General features: G+C 40.8%; 1 protein-coding gene across 1 annotated transcript in view; it reads left to right on the top strand.

Moving 5' to 3' along the window:
• The first annotated feature begins 689 nt into the window (after positions 1 to 689).
• Eif2s2 (eukaryotic translation initiation factor 2 subunit beta) overlaps positions 690 to 10624 on the top strand; it is a 19514-nt gene continuing 9579 nt past the window's right edge. The window contains exons 1-3 of the mRNA XM_004630826.2: positions 690 to 850; positions 5320 to 5500; positions 8287 to 8390. Coding sequence (XP_004630883.1) covers positions 836 to 850; positions 5320 to 5500; positions 8287 to 8390 — 300 coding nt within the window. The 5' untranslated portion in view covers positions 690 to 835. The remainder of the gene's footprint in view (positions 851 to 5319; positions 5501 to 8286; positions 8391 to 10624) is intronic.

Raw genomic sequence — 10624 nt, 5'->3', positions numbered from 1 at the left:
TGACCTTACAAGTATAAAGCCAACTTGCTAAATTTCTAACGAAGTAAAATCCCTTTAGTGGGGTGCACTTCCCCAGCTACTAGTTAGACTTCCTCAAACACAACACCCCCCAAGGGGCATGTGGGAAACCCTCCTCATGTGTTCATAGTACAATCTGACCCACCACCCCAGCCCAGAGTTTATAAAACTGCCTTAAATTCATTCTACCAACAATCTAGAATAGCACTTCATAAGCAATAGAGAATCTAAGGCTGAGGCATGATTAAGACAGACAGACACACAGAAGGAAAAAAAGCAAGGAAGAAAGGAAGAGAGAGAGAGAGAGAGAGAGAGAGAGAGAGAGAGAGAGAGAGAGAAGAAAGGAAGGGAAGGAAAGAAAGACACAGACAGACAGACAGACAGACAGACAGAAAGAAAGAAAGAAAGAAAGAAAGAAAGAAAGAAAGAAAGAGAAAGAAAGAAAGAAAGAAAGTCGAATCTCGCAGCCATAGGTTGCTCCTACAAGGCGGATTTAAGGACTTTGGGCTGCTGCCGCGCAGGCGCCCGCCTCTTCCAGGCGAACTACAAGTTCCATCATGCCTGGCGCAGCAGCAGCGCTCGGTAATTCGCGCCATAAGCAGCGCGCAAGTTTGCTCCTTCCGCGCGCCTGCGCCGCAGTGAATTCTGCGCAGGCGCATTTCCAACGTTTGAGGAGGGCGGGGTGTCATCCCCTTTCGCTGATGCAAGAGCCTAGTGCGGTGCTTCGAGTGCTATCGGGAGGAGCAGCGCTGACGTCCGGGCCTGGGACTGACCTGTCTCACTTCTTCTCCGTGCCGAGTCTACGCGAGCTTCAGCCATGTCCGGGGACGAGGTGAGGGTTTGAGCGTGGCGCTAGGGCTAAGGACCGAGGCCGGAAGCCGAACCCACTCTCGGGTGGGAAAGTGGGCCTGCGGCCTAGCGGCCAGCCGCCGCCATGTGGGGCCACCGGGCCTAGGCAGCCGGGAGCGGTAGAGCGAGCGAGGGCTCTGGATTGGCAGACTTGGCCGCGCCCCGTTCTCTTCAGGGCGTCGGCGGAGGTTGGCTTCCCCCCGCGGCCGGCGCTTCGGGAAGGGAGGGCACTCGTCTAGTCGCCCCCATGAGGGGACTTGATCCCAGGGAGTGCCTCCACGGAGCGAGATTGGGGTTGATGACCCCGCATCCCTTTCCGGTGGACCCTGCTCCCGCGCCTCGCCCCGCTGAGCGCCGCGGGAACCTCGGGGAACCTCCTCCGGCTCCAGTGAGAGTCCTGGTTAAAAACTTTTGTAGGTGGCTTTTCTGGGCAGGTTTCTACCCAGGTTCTCCTCTTGAGCATTATTACTGTAAGAGGAGAGGGTGAGGGTGTAGGACCTCCACACTCTTTAGCCTCAGAAAATAACCCACCTTTCCGGAAAGTTTCCGGGCCGGAGTCTTCGGGCTTCCATTATCGGGCTTGCAGAGACGTGAGCGAGGAAGTCAAGGCTGAGGAGCTGACAGTCTTCTGTCGTCACGCTGGGATCGCCGCAGATTTCCTCAAATACATTCCCCTCTCCCCCCACCCAACCCCCCGGATCCTACTTAACCTTCTTCACGTAAAGTCGGAACGACTTAAAAATTAAATTGATGTTAGCTGCTCTCGGTAGGTGTTCCTTAACACTAGAGGCACAGTTCACTCTACAAATCTCCAAAAAACCAGTTTATCAGGAATTTATAATTCATTTGGCCTGTTAGGGCCCTGCAGAGGACGGGGAGTTCAGAGCTTTAGAGTCGGCTTTTCATGTAGTCCTTGAAGGCTGCTTAGAATTTTCTCAAGCATTGGAAAGGTTTGATTTACTGGGTAAGGAATGGTCTAGAAAAGCAAGTACTCCTAAGTGAGCTCACCGTAAGTGGAGCGTTCTCCACTTTGGTAAAAGAGTGAAGACTTGAAAAGTATTTTTGAATATTTCAAAAAGGGAGGACTTTGAAGATAGAGTTAAAGAGTTTGGAATTTATTCTGGAGGCGACTCTTAATTACATCTCATTTGATTTTTCACAACTCTGTAAGAAGTCTGTAAGATAGTTTTGCTATACTCATTTTTGAGATGAACAAACTGAAGTTTACGTTTTTGTAATGCCTATGATCAAATTCTTAAGTGGGTGAGCAAGTAGAATTATAGGTCTCTTCAATATTGACTCGACCTAGGTGAGTAGGAGGGTCTCACCTTGGCCTAAAGAAACTGAGTCTGAAAGATGTTGATCGTGTAGTGCTGTTGCCTAGATAAGTATGTTTTAATAAATCCCTTAACTTCGTAGCTATTTTACTGACTTAAAAGGATGATCTGTAAACTTCTAGGGGCTTTGCAGAGTGGAAGTTATTCTGACTGGATAGAGGCTTAAAGAATCTACTATTTAAAAAAGTAGTTTTTTTTTTTCTTTGTATTTCTTTTTTCTTTAGATGGTTTACTGACATAACATATATAATTGACGTAAACTGTACACTTAAGCTGTACCACTGGTCTACACATTTCTGTTTAAACCTGGCAATTAAGCCAGAAACTCACTAGAACATCACCATTTTTAACTCAGGGGAACTATAATCTTTAAAAAGCAGTATCTTAGAAATGTGAGTTCTACTGGTAAGAAAAAATAAATCCCCTAATCTTCAAGCGTTCAGAATTTTTTAGACTTTTTAAATTGCCTGTTTTAAATCACTGGCATTATTTAAGATTTGCTTATTACTATAAGTTTCACATGGTGTCAGAACATTGGTTTTCACAGATTATCAGGTGTTTTTGCAAAAGAAGTGTTAATTAACCTAAAAGAAAAAAGCAAGTTTTTGAGTAAAAACAGAATGTTGTGTGACACAAAACACAAAAGAATACAAAGAAAATTCTCCCGGAATACTATCTCCCTCTTGGCATTTCGCTGCAGAAAAAGAGACAAGGCTTCAGATAGAGTGACCTCTTAGTGTGAGATATGATGGATGGAAAGAGGTGGTTTGATAAAAAAGCACTTCTAGCTACTGAAGGTAATTTTAGTAGATAGCCCTTTTCTTGCTTTCTCCAATCCAGTGTCAGAAAGAAGTTGAAAATGGAAACTTTATGGGCTTTACTGTGGACTTTATTTTTTAAAAAAAGAAAAAAGGCTCAGAGGGCCGACCAGATAGATAGCCCAGTGGATTAAAGCACCAAAGGCGGGACTGTTTGATCCCTGGTATGCCATGCTGGCTCTGCCCCCAGGGGGCGCTGAGTTGGCAATTGAGATGGCCCGCCTGATCCCAGCACCTAAGAGGCTGAGTCTGATTTGTGTAATGAGACCCTGTACTGTACTAAATACATTTTTTAAAAAAAGCTTAGGTGGTTTCTGTAATTTTTTATAGGTTCATGCATCAGCAACTATTTGCTTCTCAAATCCAAACTACTCATAAACAAAACATTTGAGATTTGGTCATCTGATTATTTGAGTGTTAAACATTAAAATCTTAAGTCATGATTTTAGTTGGGACTGATATAGCCTTTAGGAGTTACATTCTCAGTGCTGGTTTGGGATCTTTATTTTCATATTTGTTAACTACTTTGTAGGGTTGTGGCAAATAAAATGAGGCAAACTATGGTAAGTATGTGAATTAAATATATATTAGGTATTCAGTGACAGTAAATTGAAAGAGTTATTTCAGTATAAATCCTGTATGTTTATTACCCTTCAGAAGACTACAGTCTCTTCTTCCCCCCCCCCCATCTTTCTCTCCCTCTCGTCCCCCTCCTTCCGTTTTTTTGTGTCCCATCCAAGTACTAACTAGGCCCCACACGCTTAGCTTCAGATGAGATCAGGCATGATCAGGGTGGTATGGTTGTAGACCTTCTGTTTTTTTTGAGATAGGGTATTGGCTATGTAGTTCAGGCTGGCCTAGAACTCACTTATGCAGCCCTGCCCAGGCTGGCCTGGACTTATCCTTTTAGTTACTACACAGTTCGCAGCAGATCAGTTGGCAAAATGCTAAATTTGAGTCTGATAAAATGTGGGCAAAGATTTTAAAGGAGTTAGGAATAAAATACTTCGGATCTGAATCCAGTTCTGTTTGATTTAAAGACTTGATACTCTTTCTGCTGTGTGTGGTGGTGCATACCTATAATGCCAGCACTCAGGAGGCTGAGGCAGGAGGTTCATTGTGAGTTCAAGACCATCGTGAACTATATAGTAAGTTTAAGACCCATCTGAACTACATGCTCAAACAAGCAAACAAACAAAAGACTTGCTCTTTATGGTCTATCAAGTGATTGATAACTTTAAACCTTTATGTCTAAAATACCTTTTTTTTTTTTTTTTTCAAGTAGTTAGTGCAAAATAGTCTACAATTAGAATTTTTTTCTCTTATTCTTTTGTGGATGTTTAAATAAAACATCCCTAGAACTTTTCACATTCCACAGTCAAAGAACAGTAAAAGTTTCTGTAGAAATTTCTTATAATTGGAGAGTTCTTGCATAAAAGGATTTTTTTAAGGTTAAGATTTATCTGAACTTTAGAATAAAAATTTTAAAATATCAAATATTTATAACCCTGCCTTAACGTTTGTCATACATAGTGTGAAAGTTTGTAACATAGGTTGTTGCTGAGGTTCTGTACTTCCCTGAATTCCATTGGACCACTCAGAAGGTCCAAATCTGCTTATTAAACTAAAAGTAATGCTGTGTCTCACTATACCTTACACAGTGAAAGACATGTGCACATATTCTGACACACCCCCAACCACATCCCATGTTTAGTAAGAAAAAGAATGTCCATGGATAATTTATTTTATTTTGATATGTGTGTGTGTGTGTGTGTACGTTTTTTTAATGTTTGGGTGTTTTTGTTTGTTTGGTTTTGTTTTGTCTTTTTATTTTGCTGTACCAGGGATAGAACTCAGAACCTTGTGCTTGTCAGGAAGGCACTTACACTGCTGAGCTATATCCTCGGCCCTATTTTTTTAATGTATTTGGTACAAAATCTCACCATGCAGTGCAGACTCTCAGTGATTCTACTGTTTTCAGCTTCCCCAGCGCTGGGATTACAGGCGTGTACTACCATGCCTAGGTTTAGTCACCAGCTCAGTATATCCAGGTGCAGGGCTGGGGTGGCCTGTGGTGCCAAGGATTGACCCCCACCCTGGTCCCTGTGCTTGCCTAAGCAGGTACTTAGTCTGCTGAGCTATCTCGCCGGCCCTTCCACCCCGTTTTTTTTTTTTTTGGTATTTTAATCCATCAAATATTCTTAAAGAGTATGCCTTGAGGATAAAGTGTATTTGGAATGTTGAGCATTATAAGAATGATCATTTGGTCTCTTTTTCTTTTCTATTGTATTAAATAGATGATTTTTGATCCTACTATGAGCAAGAAGAAAAAGAAGAAGAAGAAGCCCTTTATGTTAGATGAGGAAGGGGGGGATGCTCAGACGGAAGAAACCCAGCCCTCAGAAACAAAAGAAGTAGAGCCAGAACCAACTGAAGACAAAGATGTGGAAGCTGATGAAGAGGACAGTAGGAAGAAAGGTGAGTGGCTATTGTCCCAGGAGCTTAGGTTCCTTCAGTGGTCTGGATTCTGTGACGAGGGGGACATTTCAGCGTGTGGAGGCTATCAGCAGCCTGTGTGTCCTGGGCCTTGCCAGAATTCTGATGTTCGTTGAAGGAAAATTCCCACTGAATTTGTAAGTTGCAGGCATGGCAAAACCTCATCATTTCAGGGCCGATGTTCCAGTCTAACCTATCAGGGCTCTTTTCCAGCTTTAATCGTAGTTCTCTTTGAGAGCAGACATAGAGAAATGGGACCAAGATAGGCAGGTTTTTTGCCTTAGCAACTCTGAAAATGTATATGAGATTAATATCATTGCCTAAATATTGGAATTAGGTCCCAGCCTTTTCACTTGCTTAGTGCTCTAACATAGGCACAGTTTGACTTTGGGAAATAAATGATTCTAAGTGTGATTTGTATTAAATGTAAAACTGTTAGAATAGGACTAACATTCATTGATCAAATGATCATGTTCATTTCTTGTACATTTAAAAAAATTTTATTTATTTATTTGGTACAAGGTCTCACTGTGCTGCTTGGACTTATAGTAATCCTCCTGTCTCAGTCTCCCCTGTGCTGGGATTATAGGGGTATGCCACCACACATGGTTTTGGTGGCGGGCTCAGCACCCAGTGGCGAGGCTGACACTGGCATGGCATGCAGTACTGGGGATAGAACTTGGGTCCTTGTGGTTGACGGGCAGGTGCTTAGATTGCTGAGCTATTTCCCCAGCCCTTCTTGTACATTTTTGAAAGCATCTTGGAAAACTGCATTTGTAAATTGCATTTGTGGGACTGGGCATTTGGCTCAGCAGTAGAATGCTTGCCTAGCAAGCTGGAAACCCTGAGTTCAGTCCTTGGCACCAAAAATAAAAATAAACCTCCCCTAAAAAACAACTCAACCACAAAAATACAGTAAAATAAAAAAGATGAAAAACAAGCAAGGCAACTGTAAATTGCGTTTATAATAAGATAAAATGAGCCAGGTGTGGCATGTGCCTGTAATAGTAGTTACCTTGAAGGCTGAGGCAAGAGGATAGCAAGTTCAACGTTGCCTTGGGCAACTTAGCCAGATACAACCTCAAACTAACATTTAAAAAGGGCTGAGAATGTTGCTTAGTGGTGGAGCACTTAGCTAGCATGAATGGACACTGATTCAGTTCCAAGTACCACAAAAAGGGCGGGGGGCAAGGATAAAGTGAATTCATGAGTACCTCCTTGAGAAGCTTTGTAGCAGAGGGATCCTAAAATATTCTTAGTACAAAACATGGCACAGCAAGTGAAAAACTCAGCACAACCCACTATATTATCATTCATGATAGATACAATTTCATTGATTTTTCACATAGATTATGATCAAAGTATACTGTGTATGTTTAAAAAAATGTTTTAAACTTATCACAGTAAAACAAATTGCCATTAATCTTCAAAATACTACAAAAATATGCTGAGTGATAGCCAACTGAGAGGCTTGTAAAAACATAACAGCATGTCCTCATCCACCTTATTGACTAGGTCTGGCACCATGCAACTTCTGGTTCTTTCCCAAAGTCAAAACAACCATGAAAGTGAACATTTTGAATCTATTTGGGACATTAAGGTAGCCACAACAGCACAACTAAAGACACTCAGGAAAGACTTCCCGAACTGCTTCAGAAAGTGATAAGAATGGTATGTACGTTCAAATTAAGAGAGAGTATTTTGAAGGGGATTAATGGCAGTGTGTCTTTTACTGTAATTTAGACCAAATTTATGTACTTGTATATGTAAGACCCTTAGAGACTCTTTTTTTTCTGGTACTGTAAATTGAAACAGGGCCTTGCATTTGGCAGATCCTGAGCTATATTCCCAGCCCTTTTAGTATAATTAAAAAGAAAAAAATTCACTGTATTTTTCAATCATAACATATTTACGTTGCAGCTCTATTGTAATGGATGTGACATAATTTATATGAGCCTTTTGATAATTGATTCAGTAAAATATTGAGCCTGACCACCAGTATTGGGTTGAGTAAGGCTTGTCTGGCTAATATCTAGGTACCACTACAGGCAAGGTAGTAGTAACTGGGTGATCAGGACATGTTATCTGAGCGTCTTGAGGATATCTCACTTAGTTTCAGTGGTTCCTTGGTTCATGAACCTAATTCTTTGCACAGTTTGGTCACAAATGGCACTAGAAAGAATTGAATTTGATTTGGTTCTTGTCCTATTTGGTTTGGGACCAGAACTGTGGAAAGAATTAAGTTCATGAATAGAGGGACCACTGTATAAGCTTATAGAAGATTTCTTTGTGGAAGTAACTTCTAATGAAGATCTATCAGTTGGAGGTTAAGAGCTGTGTGTGGTCTGGGAAGGTTTGGAGATGAGAGGCTCTGCACTTTGCACTGTGAATTGGTGTATTGGTTCAGGAGAGCTGGAGCCAGAGATGGAAGTCTGGGGTTTTGAAGGTAATGGTAGGCAGAAGTAAACTGATAATGCTGAAGAATCTTGAAAATAATGGAGAATCTTGGAATTGAGCTGTCTTTGTCTTAGAAACAATAAATGATAGGCTCAGATTACTAAATAGATTCAACATGGTCCTCTAACCAGAGTTTTCTAGAAAACTTGGAGCAGATCTGTTAGTGTTTTTCAGATACGTAACTGTTGAGGTGTGGAAGGATTACTATACTAATACCTAATCTCTTTTCTGGTGACTTATAGCTGTCACATAATTTGATTTTGTTTTCTGCTAGATGTTAATAACTGATAATCTTCATTTTGTCTTTTTAGATGCTTCTGATGATCTAGATGACTTGAATTTCTTTAATCAAAAGAAAAAGAAGAAAAAACCAAAAAAGATATTTGATATTGATGAAGCGGAAGAGGGTATAAAGGTAGTATTGCTTTCTTGTAGAAGGTAAAATTTGACCTCTTGAAATGTTGCAAATGGCTGTTTTTCCCTGTCTCATATCTTAGTACCTTTACTTTTATTGTTAAGCACTCAAATCACCATTAAGTTCATTTTCTTTGTTGTATATATGACTAGATACCTGAAAGATTATAGAATGTAAATGTAGGTCTTAACAGATAGTTTGCTAAGATGGCCAAAATGCCCTTTGTCCTTAACTGTACTGAGATTATATGGCTGAGGGGAGAGATTTCTATAAATGAGACATCTTGTGTAACAGTGTGAGACTTCTGGTCGTATCAAAGGATGAACCCCACCCAGCCCCTGTGGTTGGTAGCTGATGACGGTGTAGCCAGTAGGCAAACCAAAACACTTGGGCTAGTTTAAATGAAACCCTGTCATTATCTTGTTACTGCATTGCTTTCCACTATAGATGTTTCAAAATCCTTTTGAACAGGAAATAAATAATGTGAATAGGAGGGTGGGTGGATGAAGGAAGAAGGAACTAAAGTGGTCTTTCCTGCCCAACAACCATTATCTTAAATACTGTGTGTAGGAAACAGCAGAGTTCACATATCTGTGAAACCTAGCATATGGCTGGGTAGCGTGTGAGTGAGAGTATGTGCGTGTATACACCAAGCATCCCATTTTACACCTTTGAAATTTTTCTTTGGTAAATACTTTATCACAAACTCAAATAAATAAGTAGCTATATGTAGCAGTAAATTTATATATTGAATTTTAGTAACAGTTTTATCTTTTGGATGACAATTCAAATGCATATGGGTGATTACAGTAAGTCAGGGATTGTGTACTGATTGCTAAGGTAAGGATTAAGATTTTTCCTGTTTTTAAAGATATTTTAGTTCAGGGATAGTGTAGAGTCCTTTAGAACAAAACCATTTTAATCCTTTAGAACAAAACCATTTTATCTGTTCTCTACCTATTTGGGTATTGTCTCCTATTACTGTAGAGAAGTTCAAAAAGTAGTGCTTGGACACTCAATCAATCAGGTTTAAACATCCTGGATAACAAAATGACAGATTAGAGATATGCCATAGGAACTAACTAAGATTTGTGTTGCTTGATTCTTGCAGTAGCTTCTGTCCTGAAGAGTCACTGATAAGTGCCATCTTATTAAGTATATGGATAATTTCTCCTGCTGCAGAAGTCATAGCATAAGAGTATACTATAAGTGTCTTGGTTACAGGCAAGGCGAGGGCATCGGCTAAGCTGTTTGAAGGACTTGGATTGCTCTCCCATTTAGATTTTCTTTTTTTGTATTTAGTGCAGGGTCTACAGAGTCTCACTACACCGACCAGACTTGTAGTGATTCTCCTGTTTTCAGCCTCCCAAGCACTGAGATGACAGGTGCACCACCATGCCCAGTCTCAATCGCACCTCAGCGCACCCCAGATTGAACCCCAGCTGCTGCGCTCTGCCTAAGCATGCATTTGAATCTGCTGAGCTATCTGGCTGGTTCTCCATTTAGATTTTCTGACCATTACAGGGCTTTTGAAAAATACTTCTTGCCATTCTCTGCCTTTCTATTGTGTTTTGGCCTTAGTTTGGATGTAAGTCTTACTGGGATAAAACAAATGTGTAGGAATAAGAGCTGTCTGGTGTGTGTCAGTTTATGTTCAGTACTGCTAAGTTTTTCTTTTCCTGGCGCATTTTAGAGAATAGATCAGTGCCATTTTTCCATTTTGTATGGTATCTAACTAATGCAGTGGGCTGATTTAGTGTGGCACCAAAATTATACAGCTGGACTTGGGATCCTAAGTCTGAGTTTGATTGTTCCTATCTATGCTAGCTTTTTTGCTGGTAACATTTCTGAAATTACTATAGGCATTTTCATAGTAGTTCAGGGTGTAGGCATACAAAATATAGATATCAGTTATTGGTAATATTGACAACATACTTAGGATGGGGAGCTTGGTAAGTTAGCTAAATGAGAAGAGGAAGAAATTAGAAGGCTGGAAACTGAGATTGGCTTTTTCTGCTTGTTTGGTGTGTGTGACTTGTCTCTAGGCCTTTATATGTCCTTTTTACATTCGGGTCAGTAGCAGCTAATCTTGGAGTCAGGTATACCATGTCTGTACTCATTCATATGACTCTGATCCCCCAATGGACTGTGCCTTAAACTCTTTCATGATATCATCTAATGAAATGATTCTCAAAGATCTCTTCACAGTCTGATGCCAAGCCCAGGTGGTATAA

The sequence above is a fragment of the Octodon degus genome, unplaced genomic scaffold, assembly GCF_000260255.1.
Source record: "Octodon degus isolate 3935 unplaced genomic scaffold, OctDeg1.0 scaffold00037, whole genome shotgun sequence".
NCBI classification, from domain to species: Eukaryota; Metazoa; Chordata; class Mammalia; order Rodentia; family Octodontidae; genus Octodon; species Octodon degus.
This window is presented reverse-complemented; position numbering and strand designations above follow the sequence as displayed.